General features: G+C 37.1%; 2 protein-coding genes and 1 long non-coding RNA gene across 4 annotated transcripts; 1 reads left to right on the top strand and 2 right to left on the bottom strand.

Annotated features, from left to right (window-relative positions):
• Nucleotides 1-1385: 1385 nt before the first annotated feature.
• On the bottom strand, nucleotides 1386-2800 carry LOC148690946 (uncharacterized). The gene is made up of 2 exons (XR_015957311.1): nucleotides 2237-2800; nucleotides 1386-1915 (listed from the first exon to the last, which is right to left on the bottom strand). It is a non-coding gene; the product is annotated as an uncharacterized LOC148690946 (long non-coding RNA).
• Nucleotides 2801-3652: 852 nt separating this feature from the next.
• LOC137734490 (uncharacterized) lies at nucleotides 3653-23355 on the bottom strand. 2 transcript variants are annotated; one of them, XM_088685450.1, is made up of 12 exons: nucleotides 23240-23355; nucleotides 10596-11166; nucleotides 7402-7635; nucleotides 7007-7096; nucleotides 6725-6887; nucleotides 6093-6195; nucleotides 5421-5530; nucleotides 5072-5221; nucleotides 4644-4799; nucleotides 4423-4539; nucleotides 4097-4303; nucleotides 3653-3912 (listed from the first exon to the last, which is right to left on the bottom strand). In XM_088685450.1, exons 1-12 carry the CDS (start codon nucleotides 23241-23243, stop codon nucleotides 3769-3771), a joined length of 2049 nt encoding a protein of 682 aa, XP_088541576.1. In that variant the 5' UTR covers nucleotides 23244-23355; the 3' UTR covers nucleotides 3653-3768. The 2 variants fall into 2 exon arrangements, with proteins under 2 accessions (XP_088541576.1, XP_088541577.1); XM_088685451.1 differs by lacking the exon at nucleotides 23240-23355 and adding an exon at nucleotides 11370-11499 and having other exon boundaries at nucleotides 10596-11173.
• On the top strand, nucleotides 15133-19671 carry LOC137731225 (disease resistance protein RUN1-like). The gene is made up of 5 exons (XM_088685449.1): nucleotides 15133-15726; nucleotides 16532-17624; nucleotides 17820-18095; nucleotides 18212-18775; nucleotides 18882-19671. The coding sequence occupies exons 1-5, from the start codon at nucleotides 15488-15490 to the stop codon at nucleotides 19293-19295; spliced, it is 2586 nt and encodes an 861-aa protein (XP_088541575.1). The 5' UTR covers nucleotides 15133-15487; the 3' UTR covers nucleotides 19296-19671.
• Nucleotides 23356-24630: the final 1275 nt, after the last annotated feature.

Below are 24630 nucleotides of genomic sequence, written 5' to 3'. Positions count from 1 at the left end.
GCTCGTCCTCGGAATACGAATCACCTATAGGCGCAAAAGCTACGAAAACGTTAATTTAAAAGCACTTAACCAACTTCTCGTAATAACTTCTCATACATTGCTCAAATTGGACAAATGAATATACCAACGTGCTCTACACAACCTCAGGATCACACCCATATTTTTAAAATAATTTTTGAACCCCGCACGCGCCCCCACGCGCCGTCCTAGGCACGGACCTACGCGCCCCCCACGCGCGGCCGCGTGCCATGCACACTGACGGCGTCAACTGACGCCGTCAGGAATATTCCGTTAAACTTAACTGACGCCGTCACTGCCGTTAGGAATATTCCGTTAAACTTAACGAAATATTCTCCTTTCTTCTCCGGCGAGACTCCGGCGCCGGCGACGGCGCCGGAAAACTGGGAAAATTCAAACTTAGTTTTCTCACTCGTTTCTCAACCAATTTTCATGATTTTTGAACCAAAATGAAGCTTAGGACTAGTAGAATCACGTTAGACTAGTTTTAAGGCCTAAAAATTACTAGATCATACCTGTCCACAACTTCAAAAGTCGGCCAACTTTGAACAGGACGATCCCGACGTCCACTTCCGTCCAACGATACACTCCGAGGTTCCTTGGGACCTCACAAACACAACTACAAGCTTCAAAATTCCAAAAACAAGCTAGTTTAAGGGTTGCATGAACAGTACATAATTCGGCCATGGCGATATCGACGTGAAAACAACTATATCCTTACCTGAAAATGGCACCACTGGACTCCTCTCAGCCTCACGAGCACGAGGGTGGTCTTGGTTTCTTGATTGGTGAAGGTTTGAGTATATGTGTGTGTATGTCCGTATGTTTGCAGAAGGAAGAAGAAGAACTCGGGGAGAGAGACAGAGACAGAGACAGAGAGTGACAAAAAGTGAGGGAAAGAGGGAGGGAATCCCGGGAGAGAAAGAGAGTGTATGAGTGTGTGTGGTCCTACAACACCACACAACACAACACTAATGTGATAAAAACGAACTAGGGGGTAAAATTGTAATTTCATACGTACGTTTCGATATTTCCGGGACGGGATGTTACACGGTGACACCAAAATTTTTGTCCGCATGTGCACTGTTTTGCACTATGCACTTTTCCATTGGCGTTCTATATATAATATAAGATACATGTTATATTCATCTTCTTTAGGATCCAAATCCGATAAACCTAAAGTAGAACCATTAAATGTTACTAACTACTTGAGCTATAAGTCGATTGCAGATTACATAACATTTTAATGTGATACTTTTATGTTTATGAGACAAACACGTTAAGACACATTTCGTACTGAGGATTCCATTGTCAATTTAAGTAGTTTTGTGAAAAAGGAAACGAAAGAAATAAAGCAAACGACACAATGCACGAACTACAATAGTTACAATTTAAGCATATGTAGGTCGAAAGGTCGAACCAACGTACAACAACTAAATCACAAAAGACGAGCAATTTTCCAAGATAGGAGTTGCACACCATATTCCTCTTTGAAAACAAGAGTTTGATAAGTTAAAGAAACTAATAGAAAGTAGCCGGACTCCTATCGGTTAGCAAGACCTTCATTGTGTGTTCATCGGCTCAGGACTAGAGTTCAAGATGTCCAACAATGACTTCTGAGGCTCCAACTCCTCGTGCCAAAGTGGAAGTTTGTCACCCGTATAGTAGTTTCTAGTCACTCCATCAGAATTGATCTGCAAAACCGCGCAAATGGAACGGAAAGAAAGGGACTTAGCCAATATATGGTCTTGCATGTTCGAAACAAAAATACTGATATGATTGCCCAAGTCACAAATAAAGTCGAGGGGAAAAAAGAACATACAACTACAGTACGGACAACACCCCCACTGGCACCATCTTGTGCAATGGCAAGAGAAACGGCCTTGAACACCAATTGCTGCAATGGTGCCACCCAAGATTCGTAAACAATAAAGCTCAAAGCCAAACTTTACATAACGATAGCAATCCTTTTATTTGTCACAGGGAATGCCTGAATAATATCATCACCAACTACATATTATATATGATGGAGCCATAAAACGAAAATTTTAGTACCGATTTCCTTTCAAAGGATCTGCTTGCAATATTGTTTCATTTAAGTTATTTATTGATGCAAAATAGCGACCAAGTCAAGTCCCATGGAAACTTAGAACTTTTCATGACCAATATGTTCCGAAGTACTAAAATTTTGAATCTGCAAACATGAAGAAATACGTACCTCGGCTTCATCCTTGGTCATTCCTTCTTTCCATGCTTGATCGAAAAATTGATACAAGTAACTGGAGCCAGACCCTACAATACGAAATATTATGTTAAGCCAAACTCTAGGGAAACACTATCAAACTGAACATCCTTGGAAGGTAAAATCACATTTAAAGGTTTAAAACTTCCAAACAGAAATTTCAAGTTTTCAAGCTATATCCAAAATATGATATGGAAACCAAACGCACTGACGTGGGGATAATAGGGATATCATATCTGAACATAACCCTTGTTTTGGCCGGTATATATAAGTTGTTGATTCCTCAAATTCCATTCATTGACCCCAAAATGAATTACTGAAATGTCATTGAGGCACATCCAGCATTACCAATCAGTTTCAATCAAACAAATCCTATGACATCTTTTTTGTACAAGCAGTGCAATTTCATCCCACAACCGTAGCAGCTCAGTTAGAAACACAAATTTGACACTCAGTTGGAAAAAATTCTAGCATAACAATATTTTTGGGCTAGCCCGGAGACCAGCTTGGGCTGGGTGCCTGGCAATCTGCTAGGCTGGAGAGACTTCCTTAGGTGCCGGGCCATTTTTTTGGCTGTGTGCCGGCCTATCACAACCCATGTGGAAGTGCTCTTAGCACATTACAACAAAGGGCCATTTTGGGATATAATAAAGTATCGCAAAATACGTGAAAAAAAAATCATTTTATAGTTTTTTTTTACGCATGCATCCGATGAACAAAGATTTAGAGTTGTAAACTAATTTATCAGTTCGTTAGGCTTATGATTTTGATTTCAGAAAGTGAATAAGAGTTGCTAAATATGCTTTGTACATTAAAGGGTATGTTTCAAACAAAAAAAAAAAACCTCTTTACTTTCCAAATTTATCACATTCAATATTTCATGGTTACTATAAAGAAATGGCAGATACAAAGTGTAGAGAGCTGAGAGTACCTTCTAACTCTAAGTGCTAATTCCAGCAAATGCAAAAACTTGCATTGCTGAGTCCATGACCATTTCTTCCTCTGAAAAAGAAAACCCTACAAAATCCAAAAAAAAAAAAAAAACCCCATACTAATTTGGGGATGTTTTTCATTTGTTAACTCCTTAGGTGGCTTCACGATGGGGGTTTGTCGTTGAACTAGTAAATTACAAAGATCGAACACCTTTCTTATTTAGAAGATTTAAACTTTTATTAGAAGCATGTATCAGCGGCTGGAATTGAATGTCATCAGCTAATCGATGATCAAAACTCTTGCTCGGCGAATATCTGGTTCCAGGCTCCAAATTAACCAAAATTTAGAACTCCCTGGAATTTAACATTACATTATCTGCTTTGGTTTCAGATTTTTGTATACAACAAAGGAAAACGGAAGCATAAAAGTATCTGTATTTGAAGCGTTACAACAAGTCCATGAAGCATCAAAATAGATGTTTAATTAACTTTATTTTGTTATATAGTAACAGGAATACAACAATAACAATAATAATACAAGTCAGTCAAAGTTCTTTGATCAGAGTAACAACCATTTCACTTCCAGATCTTGACATACTTATCGTGACTAGCCGAAGCAATCAAACCTGTAACAGTTGACACCGCCAAAGAAGCAATGAGTCCTTCATGTGCTGGTAGAGTCATTGTCTTGTTCTCTGTCATGTTCCATAACTCCAGTGTCTGCAATTATTTTCCCCAAATAAAAATCAAAATATGATATCTTGCAGCAACACTAGTACCAGTAAAGGATTGTTTCTCCCGTGTAAAATGGGAACAAATATCCGAACGGCTTAAGAGAGTAGTGGTCTCCAAGCAAAAAATGTAACAAACATTATATAAGAACAATAATGCAGAATTGACTTGCCTGATAACAGCCAATGACCAGCAGTGAAGTATATGCAGGATGGAAAACGCATGAATGAAATTTATTTCCGTTGCAGCTTAACTCATGAACGCATTCCCCTTCGCCTCCCGCTCCAAGTGCCCAAACTCTTACAGAGTCCTCGCTGACAGATGCAAGGAATTCGCCAGAAGGATCCCAACACACAGAATGGATAGGCTTAGTATGCCCCTGCATTCAAATCCAAATTCCAAGTAATGCAGTTGAGAATTCACATGATAATATCACATGATCCGTTTAAATTACAACTATGAAAGAAAAATTATAGTGAGACAAAAAGTTAGACTGACCTGTAAAGAATGCTGACAAGTCAGAGTCTCAACATCCAGTATAGATACAACATTCTCTGCGGCTGCAGCAAGAAATCTTCCAAGACGGGGTTGAAATCTCATTTGTGCCGTACCACCCTAATACGTTCAAGCATATCAGAATCACCAAAACGTAAATAATATGAAAACCACCACTACCCTACCCCCATGAACTTCCTGCATCCCAGAAGACAAGATTCTACCTTAGACACGCACAAGCAGCTGCCCTTGTGAATACTCCAGTAGCGTATCTGACCATCCGCGTCGCAAGAACAGATGAGGTCATCTTTATTTGGGTGGAAATCTAATGACATAACAGAGACCGAATGTCCCATAAAGGTACGGAGAGAATAACCAGGCTGCAGAATAAAAACATAAAGAAGGCTTGATACAGCATGTCACAAAAGATAAATCATCTTTTTAAGAATAGAGGCACAAACTCAGCACCCGAGCAATGAAGCATATAGAAGAACTCATAATGGCAAGGATTACAGAATGTATGATAGAAATCAAACTAGAAGTATGTATACTTAGTTTGATTACTCTAACAAGTCCTCAAATCTCGAATCAATAGGTTAAAATCAGAGTATAAGCTAAGTAGATGATAAGGACAGAAGAATTTTTCACTAACATTGTTGGCATCCCAAACCCTGACAGTCTTGTCGAATGAAGACGTTGCAAGACGTGGCATGCTCGGACTAAAACGAACATCAGTTATCAAAGCTGAATGTTCTTCTAGCACACTTTTTGGCTTTAATGTATCTGTGTACCACAATACAGCCTGCATAATACACATGTCAAGAACACTCTAAAAAAGCACAAGCATCAACCAACAAAGTAAACGTTATAGCTTTTAAGAAGTAAACTAAACAAACAATTTCACATGTTAATGTTCGGGAAGAATCAATTAGCCCATATGTAGCAGCAGTTCTGAATCCTCCCACAGAAGTTATTAGCAATTTCAACATTCATTCACTCACCATTTTATCATGGCCCCCACTAGCAAGAAACTCCCCATCTGATGAGAAGTGACAGCTTGTAACCTTGGTTGCGCTTGCTCTAACAGAGTCTACTTCCGTAAATGAGAACCCTGCAGTCAAATTCAAATTCTGAGCCCTCAAAGTAAACAATAGTAGCTGCAAACAACCAGGTTTACTTATTTTAATTATTTAAAAAGAAAAAAAAAACTATGATGAACAAAATAACACTTACAAATGCAGTTCCCTGAAACCACGTACACGACCAAAAAGATGAAAAATTGGTTGACAGAATTTTTATTAGTTGACCGTATGCTATTTACTTCCTATGATAAGTTACATCTACATTCTCTCTTTTGAATGTTTCCGAAGATAAGAAGAACGAGTATTGACACTGTTTGTGTGTTTGTGGACAAAACAATTATATATGGGAGATAAAAATTGACAAAAGAAAAAAGACATAAAAATTGACAAAAGAAAAAAGACAAAGATCATTAATTGAGACTTGTGAGTCAATACAGATGACTTGCACTGTCCTGGTTTTTATGAATGTATATATCTAATATTCAAGAAAATACGAAAGAATTGCATTGTAGGTGAGAAAATACTGGCAGATACTACGTTCAGGATGATGTTAAACAAAGAATTCATTCAACAACATGGCACCCACCGCACCTTTGCTGACATCCACATCATCAGGGGATACAAGAGACTGGACATTATCGTCAAGAGGAGCTTGTATGAAAGCTTTCTGTTGCTGCTGAAGGCCACGGTGAAGCTGCTCCAAACCCAAACAAGGACAAAAACAGTTGTAGAGTATTAATGGGTGATACTCTAAGCTTCGGAAATGCAACCAAATAGACGATAGAGATTTTAAATTTAAACGAACATTGGTCGCTTCAAGATTCTAAACTTTAAAAAATAATGTAAATATTATTTAATGCTTATTTTATAATAAAAGAAGGGAATTATTATAGGTATTTCAAATTTTCTATATTTGGAAAGAAAAATACATTTGTGGGGAATGTAGAATGATATTTTTAGAGTGTCAATAATATTTTTCTAATAGAAATCCATTTAAATTCATGGAGGCTCTTGCCTACGCACCTAGCTGCTAGGCTCCATTCTCCTACCTGATTAGTGCCTAACGTTGTCTAGAATCAAATTCTAGACAATTTAAGCTTCTTACAATAGCTTTGATATACCGCTTACAACCGTTTTGATGGAAAAACTATTTTCTGTTATGAATATTGACTCAAAACTTTCCACTCTCCAATATAAAAGCAATCACTTCAATTGAATCTTACGTTCTTTTGAATTTCGTTCCATCCCCCAGCAAATCGTGGCACTTTGCACACGTGCACCCCTCGGTACGTTACGGCCAGCATCGCTGGATCATCCCGGTCGCGCTCCACCTGTTTTGTGGCCCGGCACCCCTGCGTGTCTCTGTATGTGCACCTGTAATATGATCTGATAAACAAAAACAATTAAGCAAACATCAGATTCAATTCTTACCGTTCGATAATATCATACAACGTCGTAATTTTCATTTTGATTACAAATGTACGATTGAGATTTAAATTCAGTGCCTTGGATAACGCGAGTTAAGTATAGCCCTTTGACCGTACTTGCGCCAGCTATACTCGTCTGGGAGAGTATCCGCCGTCACCAGAACTTTCCTGAATTACCAAAAATCACAACAACGAATCACTATTCCAATGTGGAATTTCTAAAATACACCAGGCACATCTTATCGTGTTAGCGTCAACGCATGCTACAACAATCAATGGCCCAGCAACATAGCCAGTCGACCCGAGACATACCGGGTCCATTAAGTAAAACCGAGTTGAATCGTTCGAGTCAACTCGCTTCCTGGGATAGTCGAACCAATTTTCATGGTTTGTTCATCGGGACTATGGAAAAACCAACAGACTTTATCAACTCAGTAACCGTGAGAGGAGCGCTGGTAGTGAATGACGCGTACCATGTCTCTGAAAACTTGCGTGAGGTACTGTCAGAGCGGTCGGGCTCGTGACACCTCTTTTTCAACGGCGCCAAAGAGAAGGGAGAGTTCGCGCTAGACACGGAAGAAGCTATATCTGTGTGCTCGGTAGAATCGATATCTTCGAGCTCGGGAGAATCTGATCTTTGAAGGTCGGGAAAAGCTATTCCAACCTTGATCTCGGTAATGATTTCCCTTATAAACATTCCTTGATACCTGGTAGGTAAATTTGAAAATGAAGCAAAAGTACGTAAGATTATTGGCAACTACAAGATTAAATACACTAAAAATATACCTTGATTCATTATTACTAAAGAGCTTGGGAGTGAATAAGATTTGAATTATGTATGAGTCCAACAATATCAATCAAAATCTTCATAAGCCATTATATCTTACCACATGATACATATCTCATGTTTTTCTAAGGGGTCCGTTTCATAACCACCAGGGCAAGCGATATACACACTAAGGGCAGGGATGAGGGTTTGAATCGTGAATCTAGTGAGTTGTTGATGAAGGCCCTAACCATCATAACAATTCACCACTTACCACCTACTAATTTTTGTTTTCATTTTTTATGAAAATTAAAAACTTCTTTTGTAACTAAAAACTAAAAACGAAATAGTTATCAAATGACTCCTAAGTTTTGTACTACACTGTTTAATATCAAAGATTTCAATCCATACTCACAAGCATTTTATAGGTTATTCATGTGGGCAATTAACAACCTTCATTTTTTATGTGAAATGATAAGCAGTTTTACTAGAATCTTAAGGAAATGTACAAAATTCAAAGAGGTAATTTTGGCAAGTGGTTTGTAACTCAGTTGGTTAACAGCATTCGTCCTTGCACTCGAGATCCATGTTGTGTGTTACGGCTTAAAATTAGAATGATGCAGAAATTAGGTTTTTGTTACCTATCTCATTTTGGTGTGTATTTGGGTTTGGATTTGGCTTCTTGGTTGGATTTTCTGTTTGGTAGAAATTTTTTGTTATACATTATAAATAGGACCTTAGGGTTTAGTTTGTTTTGTGTGCCTTCACTAGTGGCTTAGAGAATTTTCTCTAATTGGGTTTTGGGGTGAAGGTTAGCATTTGGAGTCATGAGTGCAAGCAAACGTCATGGCTCATTCGTTTGGCAATTCGTGAGAATCAATTTACAAGTTAGAGAACGATTTGGGAGAATCTTCTCGTTTTGTTTTAGGTTCTCTACTCATTTGATTTAGGGTTTGTAATTTGTGGAATTTGGGTTGTGAGAGTTACACTGATTTGTAATCTTCGTTTTTTTAGTGAAATGATAAGCAATTTTATTATAATCTTATGAAAATGTACAAAATTCAAAGAGGTAATTTTGGCAAGTGACTTGTAGTTCAATTGGTTAAGAGTATTTGCCCTTGCACTTGAGGTCCCATATTCAAATCCTCATTTTCGTAAAAGGTAATCCGGAAGTAAATTTAGAGGGTCCTCAAACAAAAAAGGCTTCAAAGAAAAAAAGAAGGTCAATTTGGCCAAACTAATAACCACCATATTGGCATCGAATTTATAAAACAACAAAGCACGACAAGCAACAAAAAAACACGTCCATCACTCAAAAGTAAAAAAAACTTCAATCTTAGAAACTAAAAATTCAATCACGTTTTATAAAACCCACCACATAAGAGATTATGCGCATAGAATCACCTTTAGTAAGGGAACACTCTTTGCATAAAAAAGCACCGACTCCAAATAGAAATGCAAATGATACAAAAGATTCTTTGCGCCCCTAACCGCCATTGAAACTACTGGTTACATCGGGACAGACAACGCCAACACCAACACGAGATACCAACAAAGACATAAGTCGAAAAGCGCAAAGACAAACCGCACTAACACCTATAAAACTCACACTACAAAAACCCAATCTTTTACTAAGCCCACACTACCCTAAACAAATCTAAAAGTTAGACCTCGTTTGACATCCCGTATAAGGGATCGAATAGGATAAATAATACAATCCCAGGTGTTTGGTGTAATTGTGTACTAAATAGTACTCATACAATTTCTCTGATCCCACCTTTTAGTCCAATTCACACCCACTTATTTATCCCCTCAAAAACTCGATATAATTAGTTGGGTCAGCGATACGCTCTCTCTAGCTTCCTCCCTGTCTCTCGTTCTCTCTATTTCCTTCTCCAATTTGTCTCATGCACATCAGAAACACGAATAATCAGCTACCCACCCTACCTCGTAGGTGATGCCAAGAGCACCATCATCTCCCTCTCCATTAGCCTAACCCTGATTTCTCCCATCCCAAGATCCATTTTCGTCCTCACACATTGACATCGGCTATAAATCGAACCCATTCCTCCTCATCTCTCTAACTGTGTTCTTTCTCATCCGTCATTCATGGTGTTCTTGTGAATCCATCCTCTCTCAGATTTGCTTTGAGTTTTGAGTTTCAATTCTTGGTAAAGATCAAGCGACTGCAATTTTTGGTTGTATTTGAGTGGAGGTTGATGAGTTGGGTTTGGATTTGGTTGGGTGAAAAGCAAAGGTGTTGAGAGGAAGATGGAGAATTTTTGGCTTTTCAGTGTGAGAAGCAAAGGTCTGGGGCAAATCTGGAAGTATAAAGACAAAGTTTTTGTTTTGGATGAAATTAATCAAAGTTGAGGCACCCAAATTTTTATCTAAAATTAGATTTATAATTTATCTTCTCAACAATTATCTTTTTAAAGTTAATTTTGTAAAAAAAGTAATTACAGTATGATGATCGGCACAATATCAAATATTGTATTAAATAGTCAACATTTTTATCTGGTAGAGCATCAAATGCCCGATTAATTTAGTCAGTGCTACCCGACTGAAATAATCAGTACAATCTAAGCTGTCAAACGAAGCTTAAATCATGAGTAGCAATGCGCCCATTTGAATGAGCGTAGCTATCAGGCCACACATCTAGAAGAAACAATTGGAGAACGAGCTCATGTATCTTTATAAGGCTTGAACTCTAGCAATTCAACTTTGACATTAAATTTAGAGAAATTGATGAAAGTTAGAAGGAGAATTTCGGGAGAAAAATTGGATTGAAAAAGAAATAAAAAATAAATGACAGAGAGCTCAGAGTCAAATCTAAGCATTACTGTTGATGACGATTTAAAGAAATAATGAACAAACAAACAGAGAAAAGTACGTACTTACCCATTAGTCGTTCTGAAAGCCCGGACTGTCAAACCTGCAGCTGCAGTAAGAGCATCTGTCCAGAATGTCAAACCTGCAGCTGCAGTAAGAGCATCTGTCCACCGCCGTAGCTTTTCTTGTATATCTGTATCTTCATGGAAGCGCTCTCTATGCTTCTGAAATGCTAGTACAAAAGTACCTAAAACATCTGACGGACTAAGATCGTAGAGTATTGGCAGAACCATTTTCTTCAGTGTTCTTCTGCACTCCATGATCTGCACCAGCTCCTCAAGACACCAGATGGAATCCGCATACCTACTTGAGTAGACGATGACCGAAACTTTAGACCCTTTGATTATTTGCTTCACTTTGTCTGATATATTTTCCCCTCTTCTTATTGATTCGTTCTCCTCCATAAAGAAGTCAATTCCGGCGTCTTTCATTGTCCAGTAGAGGTGGTCCGTGAAGGTTTTGCGCGTGTCTTCGCCAAAGCTCAAGAACACATCGTAGGGTGAGGAGGAGGAGGTGGTGGAGGAGGAGGAGGACGGTGAAGATGAAGATGAGGCTTCAAGGGCTGTACTTGTATCCATAACTGCTTACTGCAAAATTAATGATTAATTCAAGTCAGATCACCCTTCATTTCTTCATTTCATTTCAGTACATGAAAAAAGAGAAGTACTTTTCTATGTACATAATTGGATCGAAATGCGCAGATCCGCTCGCCCAAGGTAAAATGAAATACGATGGCTTTTCATAAAAGCAAATAAACTATTAATCGAAAACAGAGGAAAAAACCTGCATGATCCTTCAGGCCACGCCTCATTCCCCAATTTACAAGATGAAAGATATGCAGAGGAAGAAAGAAAGAAAGAGGGAGGAGATGGAGAGCTGCATAAGTAGGCAAATATACTTCTTTGCCTCTTTCCTTCCGTTGAAGTTAAGGGATCTTCGAATAATTTTATTGGAGGGACAAGTTGTGGTGCTTATTCCGGAATCTTGTTCATCGATTTAAATTATTTGTATTTTAGACATTAAGATTATAGATTATTAATGTAAAAAATTAGACAAATTCAATACCGTTAAGACATCCAATTATAGTAAAGAAAATTAAGGTGTGTTTGCTTGACAAAACTAGCTTTCATTGAACTAGATTGGACTAGATTAACAGCTAGTGTAGTCACGTGTTTGGCGCAGCAAAAGATAACTTAAATGACGCTATCTCAGACTTGCTCGTGCCTTGCTAGCTAATCCCGACCGAAAACATGGTATTAATTAAGACTTATGTGGATGACCACTTGTCTTCCCCAAACTCATCTCAAGCAAGCTTTTTCAGTGACTTCAACCCTTCACGACCTAAAATCTTAAAATTCTGTTACCACCTAGAATATGGAAAAGAGATTTTTTTTTTTTTTTTTTTTTGCTTTCTACTTTAATATTGTATTAAAAGCTTTACTAAATTAGTCTAACTTAATCCATTTTAAACTAGTTTAGCTTAGTCTTTGAAATTAATTTAGTTCGAGATATTATGTTGTAATAAACTCACCCTAGATGAATACAAATACAATTTTTCAAAGAGATACTAACTGTACTACTATTTAAATCAACAGTCAAATAATTTGAGATGTGAGTGATTTTTTTACAGAAATGATCCTTGAGGGAAGATGTACAAGGTGAACGATTAGATCATTGAAATATGATGTGGAGTGGACCCTATAAAGGATCCCTCAAATAAGCCTTAACGGAAGGGACGTGCATGATCCACTTGGCTCAGGAGGATATAGCTCAGTTGGCAGAGCTTTGCTTTTGCAATAGGGTTGTTGCGATTATGGATTGAAGTCTAATTATCCAAGCGGTAATGATAGTATCTTGTATCTGAATCAGTGGCTCACTTCTTTAAGCAATGGGGAAGATGATTGAAACAAGTCACTAAAAGACTCTAAAACAGAATTGTAAAGGAACAAGAGAAGTATTGTCTTGCTTATCGGCACTTGAAACATTAATTGTCGTCGAAGAACTCTAAAATTTTAATTGTACACCAAGAAGTGCACAATTAGGTTATGGGTAAAATGTCATTTAACTCCTTGAACTATTTTTCCAGTTGAAATTAAACCCTTTGAACTATTTTTTTAGTAAATTAACCCCCTAAACTATTTGAAATAAGCAAATTGACCCCTTGTCGGTAGATTCCATCCATTATTTCGTCAAATTCAAAGGAAAATTAGTCTTTCCTTCATCAATTCTTATTTGTCAACTATAACTAACAATGTAATTATGATATGTGAAAACAAAATAATGTGTAATGACAATGTGAGATGATTCATTATGTAAACGTTTGGTTTTTATGTTTTCTCATTATGCCATATATTTTTGAATTATTTTGTGTCCATGTGTCAAAATTTTATTGGTGGTTATAGCCGATAAGTAACAATTAATGATGAAATGACTAATTTTCCCTTGAATTTGACGAAATTGATTCCGTAATCTAACGGAAAAAAGTTAATTGACTGATTTTAAATAGTTCAGAAAATTAATTTTTCAAAAAATTAATTTAGAGATCAATTTCAACTGGAGTGGAAAAATATGACAAAAGTGGGAAACACTTTCCCTTCGTGATTTAGGGAGACTGAAGGGTCACTAAAGCGACTCGTTAACTTGGCATTTGCACATCATCTGGGAAAACCACAAGCTCTGCCATCAACAATCCATGGATACTACCATCACAGCCGTTGATCCCTCCTCTGCATCTTCACCCTCCTCCTCGAAACAATGGAAGCACGACGTTTGTTCTTGAGCTTTAGAGGCGAAGACACGCGCCGAACCTTTTACTGGACATTAAAAGAGATTAATGGGGACGCTCCAATCTATAATAAAGTTGAAAAAGATTCTTCACATGGCTTTGTCCGTGACAATGAGAGACTTTGATTATATTTGCGATGACCATTGTTTCTGTGTATTTTGAATTGAAGATGGCTCAAACATATAGAGATTAATGGGGACACTCCAATTTATGATAAAATTGAAAATGATTCTTTGCACAGTTTTGTCTGTGATAATGAGAGATTTTGCTTCTATTTACAACAATCATCGTTATGTGTATTTTGAATTGAAGATAGCTTAAAGAATATAAATTACTAAGATGCTCTAATGTATGATTAAATTGAAATAGATTCTTTAAATAGCTTTGTCAGTGACAATGTCATATTTTTGCTTTCTCATTTGATGGTGGAATGACTTTATTTGGTTCTTTGTATCTTTATCATTTTTTGGTCAAGGTTGTTTGTTTTTTTTTTTTTTTTTTGGAAACTGGTTCTTTGTTTCATTTGGTACAAAAGTTGCTATCTGTGCTTTGTTTAACGATTTTATGTGTTGAATGTCGCCAACTTGGGAGTTTTTATCTTTTTTATTTGGACTGACATAAACGGTGGCCACTGACTGAAACCTAGATTCATGTCCATGAAAATGGTTTGAGAACTTGAGTTCTAACGATAAGGGTAGGATAAAAGGTAAAGTAAATAATATCAAAATTGATTTTTTAGTGTAAAAATATGATTTTTCGTTAAAATGAACAGTAACAAAAAATTTTCGTTAAAGCTTCTTCAAATGAAATAGGATGGCTTTTCATAAAAGCAAATCCAATATAATATCCAAGTAAAATCTAATTGAGAAACTAAAAGACTGTTAATCGAAAATAGAGGGGAAAAACCTGCATGATCCTTCGGCCCACACCTCATTCCCCAATTTGCAGGATGAAAGATGAACAATATTTGGCTGCTGAAAATTTAGTAGTTATTCTAGTGTTTATCCAATTAAATTTGAACATGGATTCAAATAATTGAAATTGTAAACACAAATTAGATATATATATATATATATATATATTTTTTTTTTAATTCTTAAAAATTCTATTTTTTTTCCTATAAATACCTAACCATTCATTCACCATTCCTTTAAATTTAATTTATAGTTTTTAAATTTAATTCGTCGTTTTTAAATATAAGTTGTAGCTTTTAAATTTAAATAATAAATTATGTTTGGCCATTTGGCCCTCGGTTGGAGACGAAGACAAATATGACCTTATACTATTCATTAAAATATTTAATATCTTGGAGGGTCAGAGGGCTAAAACGAGCCTCTGGTCAACCCTCGGTTGGAGATGGCCTAAGTACCCTTTGGGTATGACAAAAGGCTTAAATCATTTGTTTTATGTTGAATAATTTTTTGATACATGATCTTTAGAATGATGATAAAAAAAATAAATGATTCTGATTATAATGTTTATACGGTGAAGATACATTAACCGTAAGTGAAGGGATAAGTAGATACCCTAATGGAGGGAACACAAACATCGTTCTTTAAATTTTAGTGTCGGAGAACAATATTGCAAAGTTGCAAATTTTACGCACTTCAAATTACCCCATAAATTAACAAACTTGTACGTGAAGAGTTAGTTACATTTGTAGTGACAGTTGGAGATGCTGTAATTTAATTTGCTGATGAGGGTAAAATAGGATTTAAACTTCGGATGGAAAAGCACTTTCCCTTCTTGATTTAGGTGGACTGAAGCGAGTTGTTGTCTTGGTATTTGCAATTTTGCAGATCATCTGGGAAAACAAGAAGCTCCGCCAACAACAATCAATGGATACTACCATCACAACCGTCGATCCATCCTCCGCATCTTCACCCTTCTCCTCGAAACAATGGAAGCACGACGTGTTCTTGAGCTTTAGAGGCGAAGACACGCGCCGGACCTTCACCGACAACCTCTACTGCACATTAAAAGACAACAAAGTCAACGTCTTCATTGACGAGAATGAACTTCCAAGAGGAGAAAACATAACAGATGAACTGGTGGAAGCGATCAGACTGTCAAGGATGTCCGTCGTCATCTTCTCGAAACGGTACGCGGAATCCCGATGGTGCTTGAGGAGCTGGAGAAGATCATGGAGTGCAGAAGAACACTTGGGCAAATTGTTCTGCCAATATTCTACAACGTCGATCCGACGGATGTTAGGAACCAGACTGGTACTGTTGCAGAAGCATTTCAGAAGCATGCAGAGCGCTTCCATGGAGATACAGATAAAGTCCAGAGGTGGAGATCTGCTTTTACTGAAGCTGCAAATTTGTGTGGTGGGAACCTTAGAAACACTGATGGGTAATTTCTCTGTTACTTTTTAACTTACTGTTTTTACATACATAGCATGTATTTTACAGGATGATGTATTACAAGTGTGGAACCAGAAATTTTTACCAGGGTGGGCTAGCAAATTGTTATAGGGTGACTTGTTGGTTGCTAAAAAGAATTTTCGACGGAAATTCAAGAGATAATATGGAGAAATCAATAAGCCATAGAGACTTAAGATTAAAAACTAGAGTCATGAAGGAATTGTTTTAATAAATTGAGTAAACATACAAATTAACTTGAGTTAGGCTTAATTTGGGTGAATTACACTTGAAGATATATATTGATATGCGGATTATATTCGAACTTTTCACGAAAAAACTACCTGGATTATAGCCCGTGTTCGCCATCATGCTAGCTACGACATTGATGTATTAGTTTTGGTTTAGCAACCTTTAATTACCAACTTCAAGTGTTGGCTTTTCTTAAGCCTCTACTACAAAATGTCAATAAACTATAAAATGATAGGGCTTAGAACCTTGATCAGTTTACACATTGTAATGCTGCTAATGCAAAGATTAGAAACCTGATGTGTGTGTGAGAGAGAGAGAGAGAGAGAGAGAGAGAGAGAGAGAGAGAGAGAGAGAGAGAGAGAGAGAGAGAGAGAGAGTATTTCTAAACGCCTGATCTATCAGTTTGGTCGAATTGAGCTAATCACATGGATCAATATAATGTGCCATTGTTTTGTTGTTATCATGACAAAGTTATTAGTTGAGTTTAATCCTGCAGTTTATGATTCTTACTTCTTCTTACTTACTTTGGAAATTTTTGTTAACAGGTACGAAGGTAAGTTTATAAGGAAAATTGTCAACGACATCACTAGAAAACTGAACAACACATCCTTAAACGTGGCTGCCAAAGAAATTGGAATAGATTCTCGAGTGCAAGAAATCATCAATGATTTAGATGTTGGAGGATCAGAATATGTGCGCATTGTTGGAATTTTGGGCATGGTTGGAACGGGGAAGACAACAGTTGCAAAAGCCATTTTCAACAGAGTTCATCAAAGCTTTGAAGGTAAAAGTTTCCTTTCAAAAGTGAGGGAAGAGAGTGTGGTTAAACTGCAAAACCAACTTCTTTGTGATATCTTGAAACCGGCCAACATACAGGTAAGTAGTGTGGATCAAGGAACCAAGGAGATACAAAAAAGACTTGGCGGCATAAAGGTACTTGTCATAATTGATGACGTAGACTCTGTGGATCAACTAGAAGAGTTAGCTATAAAACACGAGTCGTTTGGTCGAGGGAGTAGAATTATTGTAACAACAAGAGATGAACAATTGCTAAAGTTCATTAGAGTCGATAAGACGTGTTTGGCACAAACAATGAATAATGAAGAAGCTCTTCAGCTTCTTAGTTGGCGTGCCTTCAGGAAGAGTCATCCTAACGATGATGAATATCTCGAACTCGCAAATAATGTTGTTGATTACTGTGGAGGGTTACCACTAGCGCTTGAAGTTTTAGGTTCTTATCTAAGTTCAAAAACCAAAAGAGAATGGAGAAGTGCACTGCGCAAATTGAAAAGAAAGCCTCATGGGAAGATTTATGAAAAGCTTAAAATGAGCTACGATGGGCTAATTGACGATGACGTGAAGGCTATATTCCTTGACATATCTTGTTTCTTTATTGGAATGAACAAGGACTATGTCATGACAATATTAGATGGCTGTGACTTCGACCCAGATATAGGAATTGGAGAACTCCATGATCGGTGCCTTGTAACTGTTGATGAAGGAAACAACCTTATAATGCATGATTTGCTTCGAGATATGGGCAGAGAAATTGTACGTGCAAAATCTCCTACCATCACTGGAAAACGTTGTAGATTGTGGGACCAGGACGATGTAAAAGACGTATTGAGTAACATATCTGTAAGTACATTTGCAATCAAATTGTAGTATAAGAATGTATGCAATGAAAGATAAGTGTATGCATATCCCACATACAAATAACCCTTTTGATATTTACTTCTTACTTGATGGATCCAATTCATGGCTTTGCTTCATGTGTATAAATCGTCTTTTCGCAGTCCCTTTCTTACGTATTTTTTTTTTCTTTTCTAACAGGGAACGGAGGACGTTGAAGGACTCACTTTAGATTTGCATGAATCTGACAAGCCTAGCTTCAGTACAGAAGCACTTAGAGAGATGCGGAGACTGAGGTTGCTCATGCTGAAAGGTGTGAAGTTCACGGGAAACTGCACGTATCTTTCCAAAAAGCTAACATGGCTGTGTTGGCCTGAGTTTCCTCTAGAGGTCATGCCAGAAAATTTTAATCTACCAAACCTAGTTGATGTCGACCTGAGTCATAGCCAAATGCAAGTTTGGACGGACTCCGACGTGGTACTGCATAATTTTAACCAACCTATTGATTCTTTCTTCCAGGTTTTGTAAGTACTGACATCATGCTTTCTCTCTTCTGTTTGGATTTTAATTTTGTTTTCGTTTTTGTCTCACAGCGGCTTGAGAAATTGAAGTTTCTTAATCTGGGTCATTGCTGTCGCCTAAAAAGATCACCAGACTTTTCAAAACTCCCCAATCTCGAGAGATTGATACTCAAAGACTGCAAGAGTTTGTCCGAGGTTCACCCTTCCATAGTACAACTGAAGTGCCTTAAATATCTCTCTCTTGCGAACTCCAATTTAACAAATGATGCAATTCCTGAGGATCTCGGGTCTATGTCTTCTTTGGAAGTTTTAGATCTAAGAGGCAATGATTTTACTGCACTACCTATCGTCACTGGCCTTTCCAAGCTTCAAACTTTACAGTTGGATAATTGCACAAAGCTTCAGGCAATTCCGAATTTACCGACAAGGTTGGAAATCCTGGAAGCGAATCAGTGCGTTGCATTGGAAAGAATGCCAGATTTTTCGGAGATGTCGAGATTGAGAGAATTGCATCTGAATTACTCCCCCAAACTCACTGAAATTCCAGGCCTGGATAAGTCGTTAACCTCCATGACAAGGATTCATATGGAAGGGTGCACCAATCTCAATGATGCTTTTCTGGAAGCAATCCAACGGGTCCTCTCTCTCTCTCTCTCTCTCTCTCTCTCTCTCTCTCTCGCTCTTATGTATGCATACATGCATGTATTAATTGCTCTTACAAATCTTGCTGCGCATGGTATAGGGATGGAGTGCGAGCGGAAATGGTGGCCTTTTTCTTCCTGGACCTTCATGGTTAAGGGGTGTCCAGCCTAAGGAGGAAATCAATGAATATACGCTTGACTGTGAGTCCAGGTCATATTCAAGTGAATACAAGGAAGGCAGAGATCATGAGGCAGCAAGACCTGGTGGTGACTCATACGATGAGAATCGATCTCACAAAAGAATAAGGTTTGATCTCAGTAATGCAGAGGGAACTGTTGCCGGGGAATATAATTGCATTGTAGTTCAAAACCACAAAAGCTGCATGGAATTTGATGCGACCTTTGAGGAGGGGGGAGATGGTGAGGATGAAGAGAAGGCTCCAAGTGCTGTACTGGTATCCGTTAATTGTTCTTCAAGCGGAACTGATCAGAAGTACAAATTCGGAATCAGTTGATCTTCTGACTTGAATGTGGTGTTGCACTTGCATATGAAGATTGAACTAGCAAAGTAAGGTCCAACTCCACATTGTTTCGAATAAGAAAACAAAGTGCAAGTGCGTCCTCCTATCGGTGAGAGTGCTGAGACGCAGAGACACAGCATTCTGAAACACGAACAATTTGTTTGTTTATAAATTATTAGATTGAAAGGATTGACCTTTGCATCTACTGAGGTTCAGAGCCTTTATGTTGATGAATTGCTCTTTCCGAATGAGTTCATGTATCACGATTAACGAACCCTTGTTAATAAAATGGACACAGAACAGTATTATCCTACAACTACATGCAGTTGAAGGAAGAACAATTAGATTATAATCTATGAGACTTGACTCATCTGCCTTCTGTTGGACATCTTTCTCAACAAGCATAGAGTTGATCCTTATCAATGTTTTATCTTTGTTTTCAGTTCATCCCCAGGTCCGGGAAGATATGATCCGGTGAGGATCCTTGTCAATTATTTATATATGAAAACGCTCTTAAACTACAAGGTAATAAAAACCCCAAAATAGTAACAAGGATTAGCATCTTAGTCTTCAACACATCTTCTGCCTTTATTTTTCGTCTCTTCTTCAACTCGCAAATTCCTCTTTCTACCCACTTTCACTCACGTTGTCTCAACACCAACTCCTCCTTCTCCGGCCCGTGCCGGTGCTCCCCCTCGTACGTTACGATCAGCACCTTCGGATCATCCGGAGCTTGGTCCACGTGTTTCCTCGCCGGGCACCCACTTACCATAGTGCACCTGTAATATCCCCTGTTCAACATAAACAATTAAGCAAACGTCAGATTCAATTCTCACCGTCCGATCATATCGCGTCCCGATTTTTCATTTCATTACCAAATCAACGGCTCGGATTTAAATTGAGTACCTTGTGTAAGGCGAGCCTTTGATCGGCTTCTGACCGTACTTTCTCCAGGTGTACTCGTCCGCTGGAATATCCTTGATTTTTAAACTTATCGCCGGCACCCGAATCGTTTTCTTCACCTGCTTTTTCCTGAATTACCAAACATTACAGCAATTAATTGATTAATTTTTTAAATAAAAAAATAGAATATATAAACAAGTTTAGGGATTTTTAGTCGTCGGTCAAAATTAAGAGCAATGTTAGAGAAATTATTCTTATTGCTGATACATCATTTAGGTTATAAATTTTGTCTTCATAACATTATTCTTAATTTAAGAGCAATGTTATTCTTATCACAATTTTAGACCACATTTTTTAACCATCTTAGGTGGCAGATGAGTTGGACAAGTTACATCATTTAATTTCAATATTTTTATTAATTAAAACACTTAAATAATCTTAGGTGGAAGATGAAGACTCCTCGTATACCACAATCATCATTTAATCAATAATATTTTTATTAATTATTGATTAACATTTTGATTAAATGCTAATTAATTTAGATAATGTGGTTGTCCAACTCATTTGTCACTTAAGATAATAAAGAAATGTGGTATAAAATTGTGGTAAGAATAACATTATTGTTAATTTAATGCTAGGGAGACTAATTTGTAGACAAATTTTGCAAACTAAACGATGTGTCATCAATAAGAATGAGTCAATCATCAACTTCCATGTCATTTAGTTTGCAAAATTTTGTCTACAAATTTAGTGTCCCTAGTATATTAAAAAATTAAACAACAAAAATCTTTTTCCCAAACGCTGGAAAACAAGAAAACAAACTTTTTACTATTCGAAAGTCGAATTAATACGCCAGGCGCATCTTATTGTGTTAGCCTCAACGCGTGCTACAACCATTGATGCCTAGCAACTGACTCGGGATACTGACTGGGTCCATTCCTGTTAGGATTGACGGTATTACATGACAAGGAAAAAAAAAAAGTAAAGCGGAAAGATAGACACTAAGAATTTACGTGGTTCAACAATTTTTGCTTACGTCTACAAGACAGCAATCAATCTTTCACTATATTAAAATAATGGATACGGCAAGAACAATCTTACCAAGCCAAAGACAAGGCTTGATGAATAAAAAAAAATATAACACTCTCACACTGTTAATCTAACTCATAATTTATGGTGGAACATGCTCACTCTCAACCTTGGAGTGGAACAACTCTTAGAACTCTCACTCATAGTCTTTTGGATGATCTACAATGGTGAAATGCCACCGCTATTCATATGCATGGATGGAAAATCCCAGTGAGTCCAAGAATTAACTATTCCACTATCAATGGAAGTCGAACCACTAATGCACCATCCAATGCATTACCCTTGGAACTCCATATGTTCATGCACCACATAGAGTTCCCATGTTTGATTAAATGAACCAACCATTAAATTCCTTTGAATATGGTATTCTCCAATGTATCATTTGTTCTCAAAAGACTTCCAACACTTTTATGGTTCGTTGAGACTATGGAAAAACCAACCAACTCTTATAGTCTCAGTAACCGTGCTAGAGGCGTATTTTAGCTGGGGAGAGGAAATGTAAACTAAAATGCGCGGGTAATGAATGACGCGTACCTCCTCTTGGAGTTGGAGCAATGGTACTCGCCGGAGCCGGAAGCAGATCCCGTGCCAGGTAACTTCCCCGGAAGCGTAGAAAGGGGAGACTTAGCGCTGTCCGTAAATGCTATTTCAATTGGAGTCGGGCTTTGGAGTAGTTTAGTGATCTCGTCAATAATTGCCCTGATAAACATTCCTTCGTACCTGGTTGTTATATTTGAAAATGAAGCGAAAGTACACAAATATTTATTAGCAACCGCAAAGATTAAACAAATTTTAAAAAATATTTTAAAGTTTTTTGAAATGACATATAAGATCATCTCCAAAAAAGAATGTTAAATTTTGAACATGAAATTTAAATTGACAGTTATATGACACTTGGACATCACTCCATCTGATATGTTAAATTTTAAATATAAAATATAAAATAAAAATTCATATTTATTTTCTTTGCATTGATAATGAAAGAAAATGAACTCAAAGGTATAAAAATATTTAAACATTATATTGGTAATGAACGAAAATGAAAAATTGTGTTTCGAGTTATTTAAGCCATTATAACTTTTTAACAAGTTTTTATTTATTTATTATATATGTACACACACACACCACAAAGACGTGGGGAATAATTTAGTTTTTGACTTTTTAAGTTTCAACCTCCTTTTCACAAATTCTCTACTTTCTTTGGCTTGAACACAAGACTTTTGGTTGGTAAAAAGGACATGCGGAGTTCATCTCAAACATTTACTGTCAACTACTTAAAAAACCATTAGCCTCATGAGATTACCCACTAGGAAGATGGAGAATTTTTGGCTTTTATGTGTGAGAAGCAAGGATCTGGGGAAATCTGGAAGTATCATGACAAAGTTTTTGTTTTAAGTGAAATTAATCAAAGTCGAGGCACCCAAGTTTTTATCTAAAATTAGATTTATAATTTATCTTCTCAACAATTATCTTTTTAAAATTAATTTTGTATAAAAAATAATTACAGTTTGATGATCGGCACAATATCAAACATTGTATTAAATACTCAACATTTTAATCTGGTAGAGTATCAAATGCCCGATTAATTTAGTCGATGACTAATTATCCTAGTCGATTGAAATAGTCAATACAGTCCGAACTGTCAAACGAGGCCTAAATCATGAGCACCACCGTCCCCATTTGAATGAGCGCAGCTATAAGGCCACACACATCTAGAATAAATTGGAGAACAAGCTCATATATCTTTAGAAGGCTTGAACTCTAGCAATTCAATTTTGACATTAAATTTAGAGAAATGGATGAAATTTAGAAGGAGAATTTCGGGAGAAGAATTGGATTGAAAAAGAAATAAAAAAGAAATGATAGAGAACTCAAATCTAAGCATGACTGTTAATGACGATTTAAAGAAATAATGAACAAACAAACAGCGAAAAGTACGTACTTACCCATTAGTCGTTCTGAAAACCCGGACTGTCAAACCTGCTGCTGCAGTAAGATCATCTGTCCAGACTTTCAAACCTGCGGCTGCAGTAAGAGCACCTGTCCACCGCCGTAGCTTTTCTTGTATATCTGTATCTTCATGGAAGCGCTCTCTATGCTTCTGAAATGCTAGTACAAAAGTACCTATAACATCTGACGGACTAAGATCGTAGAATATTAGCAGAACCATTTGCTTCAGTGTTCTTCTGCACTCCATGATCTGCACCAGCTCCTCAAGACACCAGATGGAATCCGCATACCTACTTGAGAAGACGATGACCGAAACCTTAGACCCTTCGATTATTTGCTTCACCTTGTCTGATATATTTTCCCCTCTTCTTATTGATTCGTTCTCCTCCATAAAGAAGTCAATTCCGGCGTCTTTCATTGTCCAGTAGAGGTGGTCCGTGAAGGTTTTGCGCGTGTCTTCGCTAAAGCTCATGAATACATCGTAGGGTGAGGAGGAGGACGTGGTGGAGGAGGAGGAGGAGGAAGAGGACGGTGAAGATGAAGGTGAGGCTTCAAGGGCTGTACTTGTATCCATAACTGCTTACAGCAAAATTTATGATTAATTCAAGTCAAAGTGCACAGATCAGTCCACAAGAAAAGAAGTGCTTTTCTATCTACATAATTGGATCGAAGTGCGCAGATTTGCTCGCCCAAGGGGAATTGAAATACGATGGCTTTTCAAAAAAGCAAATAAATCTGGATAAGCAATACAATAGAATACAATACCCAACTAATATCTAATTGAGAAAATAAAGACTATTAATCGAAAACAGAGGAAAAAACCTGCATGATCCTTCAGCCACACCTAATTCCCCAATTTACAAGATGAAAGATTTGCAGAGCAAGGAATAAGAAAGAGGGAGGAGGTGGAGAGGTGGAGAGCTGGAGAGCTGGAGACAATAAGCAATATCCTTCTTGTCCCTTCACTTCCGTTGACTTTCTTTCCGTTGAGGGATCTTCAAATAATTTCATTTGAGAATGTGCTTGTTTCCTAACATTTTTTTTCACGATTTAAATTATTTATATTTTAGTACATTGTTTATAAATTATTTTTACAAAATATTTAAAAATAATTATTATTATTAAGACATTTAATTATGGTAAAAAAAAAATAGATAAATACGATTTTTTCAAGAAACATGATATTACTGTCATTTAATTCAACTGTCAAATAATTTCAAAATTGTTGATTTTGATAAAAATAATTTTTAAGAAATATTTAAAAGATGAACGGTTAAAATGGTTGAATGATGACAGAGTGGGTTCTATATAAGATCCCTAGTTACGTCTTAACGAAAAGTCAACAAAATAGAAACGACAAAGAAGTGTATACATGTGTGTGTGTATA

Source organism: Pyrus communis, chromosome 15 (genome assembly GCF_041283825.1).
Source record: "Pyrus communis isolate YQ-2024b chromosome 15, ASM4128382v1, whole genome shotgun sequence".
NCBI lineage: Eukaryota > Viridiplantae > Streptophyta > Magnoliopsida > Rosales > Rosaceae > Pyrus > Pyrus communis.
This window is presented reverse-complemented; position numbering and strand designations above follow the sequence as displayed.